The sequence below is a fragment of the Triticum aestivum genome, chromosome 3B (genome assembly GCF_018294505.1).
Source record: "Triticum aestivum cultivar Chinese Spring chromosome 3B, IWGSC CS RefSeq v2.1, whole genome shotgun sequence".
Classification (NCBI taxonomy): Eukaryota; Viridiplantae; Streptophyta; class Magnoliopsida; order Poales; family Poaceae; genus Triticum; species Triticum aestivum.
Window position 1 is genome coordinate 828721279 of NC_057801.1, and position 5972 is coordinate 828727250.

General features: G+C 48.2%; 1 protein-coding gene across 2 annotated transcripts; it reads left to right on the forward strand.

Annotated features, from left to right (window-relative positions):
- The first annotated feature begins 574 nt into the window (after positions 1-574).
- Positions 575-5624, forward strand: LOC123066900 (uncharacterized). 2 transcript variants are annotated; one of them, XM_044489883.1, is made up of 10 exons: positions 575-1222; positions 1312-1503; positions 2148-2261; positions 2351-2386; positions 2480-2575; positions 2663-2755; positions 4719-4835; positions 4933-4971; positions 5191-5241; positions 5329-5624. In XM_044489883.1, exons 1-10 carry the CDS (start codon positions 656-658, stop codon positions 5422-5424), a joined length of 1401 nt encoding a protein of 466 aa, XP_044345818.1. In that variant the 5' UTR covers positions 575-655; the 3' UTR covers positions 5425-5624. The 2 variants fall into 2 exon arrangements, with proteins under 2 accessions (XP_044345818.1, XP_044345819.1); XM_044489884.1 differs by having other exon boundaries at positions 4933-4965.
- Positions 5625-5972: the final 348 nt, after the last annotated feature.

The following is a 5972-nucleotide window of genomic DNA, read 5'->3' on the forward strand; positions in this document are numbered from 1 at the left end:
CATCTATATGATAAACCGAATCACCCAAGATCTCAACTTGAATTGAACTATTCCAAAAAAATATCCAATGCCACTACTTCTACCTTGACTACCTATTGCATAAGTTTTATCATATCCCAAAGTACTAGCTAGTGCTTCTACACGTGTTCCACTAATCCGTGTTTCAATGATGCATAACACGGTAGGGGCAAACTTTCTCGCGATATCGCAAAGTTCCCACTGCCGCAACTTCGCCCACACCGCGACAGTTCCAGCAGAAATAACTCATTGGGCTCGGCGGCGCCTATCCAGAGGGCCCGCCAAAATGCTTTTTGTTGCCAAGGTTGTGCCATCTTTACCGTCTTGACCTGTCCTAGTTCTCTTGGGATTCATCTTCAGAGGGGGACTCATAACTGTAGCTCCAGCTGGAACAATCGCTAGCTGATTTCCTGTCAAGTGAGCCCCGCTCGGTATCGAGCCATCATTGTTTGATCGACACCACAAAAGGGTCTCTTCTACGAGTACTTTTTTTGTTAAAAAACCTCAAGGTATACCGGAAGAAAATTTGGGCCTGCTTTCATTTAGGCCCAGCCTGGTTAAGGATTACGGTCTGTGAACCTAACCATGTGATCGCCGTCACAACGGTTCCACTTCTGTGATCGCCGATCAGACGCCGATGCCGCAGAAGAGGCGCCGCCGCCGCAGGAGGTCTCCTCGCGAAGGACCCTCCCTCCGGCGCCGTGGTGAAGAAGGCGCATCGTTGTCTGAATCCCTTGTCCAATCGGATAGCAGCAGCACGACATCCAGCGCGCCGCCGTCCGGATCCTTGGGCGAGCCGCCGGTCGCCTGGCCGGCCCGCCAGTCCAGGTACCATGAGATCCTCGCCTCGCGTCTCGCCCGGTTGCAGTTACAAGCGGGCGTCGCCGTCGACAGCCCAAATCTTCCTTCCGATGAAATTGTCCAAGTCCTCGCTCGTTCTAATTTCTATGATGATGAGCTGCGGGCTGCTCTGGTAGAATATCAAGTCCACAAGTTCTTGAGCGAACCCCACGGACCAGATGTTGGAGATACACACTTTGGAGAGGACTCGGGCGATGATATCACTGCGGAGGAATTCGTCAAGTACTCCGGACAGCTAAAGACTCGCAGACCTGCTGAAATTGACACCAAGACTGGACTGGATCAAGAGCAGTTGGACAGCCTCCTCGCCAAGTATAAACGTTATCGCTTCAAAGCTTACCTGGTTAGTCCCATATCACCACACCTATCTGTCGATCGCGATCAAGCATATACACCCTCTTATGTACCTTACTCATCTGTCCATCTGTGTAGTTGTTGTTAGGAAAGCCTGTCGACGAGCTAGAAGAAGCTGCACTGGAATCCAAGTACCCTATGGAGCTTGCCATGGAGAATGACTTCTTCTATCCTTGCCATCATGATAGCGCCTTTGGCTGGTATTTTGACTCCGACCTCTGTTTACTTGCAAACTTGAGCGACTACCAGCGGCTAGTCCTTCCTAACCGTGTAAGTATATCTGTGTATTCACAACTTTGAATTGAGTGATGCATATACACTTAATCTGTGCTCATGCGGCCAGTAACCAATTTCTTCTTCTCTTCTTACCTTTGAATGGGTGACCACAAATATTTCTCTAACAGCTTGGTTAGTTAATGAATCATGACTGCAATTTCTCATTGTTTTTATAGCTTGGCTTTGTGTGAGTAACCTCTTTGTTCCAGGGGCCTGCCTGAGGTTCTTGCCGAAATGCAAAAATTAAAACTATGAACGTCACATCCTCTGGAGATTAAACACAGCTTAAAATATGTGTCTTTGCAATAAATTATGGAAAATCTCATAAACTGTGCACGGTAGAAGAAAAAGACAAAAGAATTATAACTTCTTCCCTGAGAGTTTATTATACTGATGCTTTTTTTGCACGGAGCAAGTCCTAAAAAAATCACATGCAGACAACTCCCATATACGAGTACCATACTTTTTCTGTATGTCTAACCAGATTTTTGCCTGATATCCCTAGGCCCCATATATTTTACATGTTACAATACTGTTTTTTTTTAATTTTTTTTAAGTGCGAAAGTACTGTAACCAATGCCCAGCTTGTTATTCTCAGGACAGCTGTGATATGCTGCTTCCCTTCCTTTCTGGTGCAGGGTCGGAATGAGTATGAATATGACAGATGGAGTCGGTACAAAGCGTTTTATAGCACCCCTGATGCTGATAGAGAGTATGTGCTGTACTGGGAAAAGATGGTCAAGGAAATGAAGGTATTCATGGTGCAATGATCAGCCAGTCCAAGTTTAAAACTCTGTTCAGTAAAAAAGAAATTGGACTAACAACCTTCTCTTCTTAACAGTGGCTTGAAAATCATGTGCTTAAAGATTTTCTCGAGGTAGGCCTATATGAGCTCTCAAAACCATGGAATGATAACTAATCTTACATACGCATTGTAGCATCACAATAATTTCTCTGTTCTACTATTTAGTGGGAGCCAATGCGCTGTAAAGGTTTGTACCAATCAGTTAAGATTGCCAGTGGGTTCACCAACATTGATTTGGATCTAGCATGCCATGGTTTCGAGGTACGATTCCTTTGTCGCTTGCTCATTTAGATGGTGAGCTCTAGTTATGATTGTATCTAACAATCGCAATCTTTTGATTAAATTTAGGAGTATGTATGGAGGACTCGCCTTTATCGTCTGTTTGTGGAAGGTCTTGACCGTGCCTTTCTTGAGATTTGGAAGCGGGTCAATCAGGCTCAGGTCAGCATTGTACATCAGAACTAACTAACAACCGTTTATAATTATTGATTAGGTTCGTCAATGCTTTCTAACCCTGTATATGCTTGGCGATGGTGTTGTCTTCTTTGTTGGAAAACTTGTAGATGTGTTTCAGAGATGCTCCCCTCACGGGGTGTGGCCCCCCTCACGGACGGCGATGACACGGTAGTAGACGTTCTGCGGAAACGATGCGGCGTGAATATTATTAAATACTCGGAGCGCGATAAAATCATGAGTTTTTTACATGACGTGGGCACATGTGCTATAGGACCGATGGTAATTTTTCATAATTTTTCGTGATGGAGAAGTATCTGAACACTCCCCTCTACGCGGATTGCTCTTCGCGCGTCTACGACTGTGGCCGGCGGCCTCCGGGGGCTAGCATACCGTCAAATCTTGCGTAGGCGGCCTCTCACAAGTCTGGAAGTGTTGTGGCGGTTGCAAATGCCCGACACGCGTCTCCGGGGTGTGCCCCCCCCCCTCACGGACGGCGCTGCCGCCGTCACCTGGAGGGGGGAAACGACGCGTCGGGTCTACACGGAGTGGATGTAGCTGTGTGTTAGGTCAGCCCATAGGAACACTCTGGAGCTACATCCGGGCCAGACCCACAGCAAGATCCCCTCCGTGTAGACCTGACGCGTCCGTTTCCCCCCTCCAGGTGTCGGCGGCGGCGCCATCCGTGAGGGGGGGCACACCCCGGACACGCGTGCCGCCTCTTCAGACAAGCCACCACACCACCCCGCATGTATGAGGGCCCGGTGCGACGCTCCGGTGGCATTGCTACCCCCCAGTGCTCCCGTCCCGCCTAACCCTGTAGCGTTTGACCACGCGATCTAGCCCTTTGACTTTGCACGGACGGGCTTTGACCAGTGGACCTCCCCACCCGGTTGTGTTAGGTCAGCCCATAGGAACACTCTGGAGCGACATCCGGGCCAGACCCACAGCAAGATCCCCTCCGTGTAGACCCGACACGTCCATTTCCCCCCTCCAGGTGCCGGCGGCAGCGCCGTCCGTGAGGGGGGGCACACCCCGGAGCCCCAAGACGGGCGTCTACGCATGCATGAACACTTTCACATATGCATCGGGACCCGTGCGATGTTTCGGTGACATAGCTACACCCCGAATCCCCCCACCAACCAGAATTCCTTCCGTGTCGACCGTTTCCCCCCTCCGTGACACGGCGATAGCGACGTTCGTAACGGGGGGCAATCATATACCATCGGGTATGTTTTTTTAGATAAGGCATAATTATCTTATACAAAAACAAAAACTAAAATAAAGTAAAAATAACAAAACAGAGTAAAAATAAAAAAATAAAGTCACACGGAGGTTGTCCCACGGATCGATGACGTGGCGTGGCACACGGATCGGTGACGTGGCAGAGGGGCCTATGCCGACGGCTTCGCCGTAGGCATACCTCTGCCACAGATATGCCGACAGCCGCCGTTACCGCCCGTCGGCGTAGGATCAACGCCGTCAAATGGTCAGCGCTGACCGGGCAGGTGGGCCCCGGCTATGCCGACGGCCTGTCCTATGCCGACGGGCCCCGTAGGCGTACCACGGGCGGTCCCGATGGCCTTGTCTATGCCGACGGCCCCGTCGGCATAGATGAATGTATGCCGACGGCTTTTCTACGCCTAGGGCCTTTCGTTGGCCGTCGGCATAGGTCCATAGATGCCGACGGCCCGACGGGGGCCGTCGGCATAGAGTTGGCCGTCGGCAACCCCAGTTTTTCTGGTAGTGTGGAGGACTCGCCTTTATCGTCTGTTTGTGGAAGGTCTTGACCGTGCCTTTCTTGAGATTTGGAAGCGGGTCAATGAGGGTCAGGTCAGCATTGTACATTAGAACTAACAACAGTTTATAATTATTGATCGGGATTGTCAATGCTTTCTAACCCTGTATATGCTTGGTGTTGGTGTTTTCTTCTTTGTTGGACAACTTCTAGACGTCTTTCAGAGATGCTCTGCAGGAAGTTTACAATGACAATCCGGTTCCATCGCGCCGACATACTTTGAAGGCTGAGCTGGAGCGGCCCGGCGGGTTTTTGCAACTGGAGCGACAAGTAGGTTTCCTTTTTGTTCATAGGAGTTGTGTACGTGTTTTCATTTGTTAATTAGTATCTGTTACGATGCAAATGCTTTAATCATCTTCCCTTGCAGTTCTGCCGGTGCACAGAAGGCATTAGCAAGGAAGTAAGTGTAAGTATAGTATGGTGTGGTCTAGCAATCCATTGGAATCTGTTGTTATATACTCCCTCCGTCCGAAAAAACTTGTCATCAAAATGGACAAAAAAGGGGTGTATCTAGAACTAAAATACATCTAGATACATCCCTTTTATTTATTTTGATGACAAGTATTTCCGGACGGAGGGAGTATAATCATATGGTCTGATGTCTCTCCTTGGTGTATGTATATAGCTCCCAGATGAAAGAGTCCAAGAGTTGATTGCACAGGAAATTAATTACAAGGTAGGTTGTAGATATTGGTGGGCAAAAATTATTGTTTCCCCTTGCAGGTTTTGTATGTAATAATAGCTCATTCTTTTCCAATTTCAGCGTGCGTTGCCAAAGACGTATGCACAGTACGCCAGGAAGAAGCTCCAGGTTGCACAATTCTTGGGAATCATTCCCAGGGCGGAGATACCAGCGTAGCTAGCTGTGTTCGTTTGTTGCTGGCGTCCGTGGTGATCTTTTGGCATTAATTAGATAGATGCCCATGTACATGTGGGCTTATATATTTGGCGTACCCTTTTTTGACCAAATTGTTCATTGTGCCTCGAGATCTGCCACGATATCATTTGATGTGGTTCCTACTATGGAACTGTGCGATGGGATCTTCTATTGAAGAAAAAACTTTATGCGGCTGATGGTGCTAAAGAAGTAAAGATCCCTAGATTTAGTCCAAATAACAACAATGTGGCAAGACCAATGACCATCTCCAGAGTCACCATTTAGGGCTCAATCAATACCCTAGAAAGAGCCGGACTTTGCAAATCCGATCTGTGGTCCGTTGACACTGACCGGGCACTCCCTTAATCTACGCCTTCACACCCGCATATCTCATATCCGGCACCCTATATGCATACAAATTCATGCAATATCTGTAACAGACATATAAACCGATGTCTCATATCCGGCACCCTATATGCATACAAATTCATGCAATATCTGTAACAGACATATAAACCGATGTCTCATAT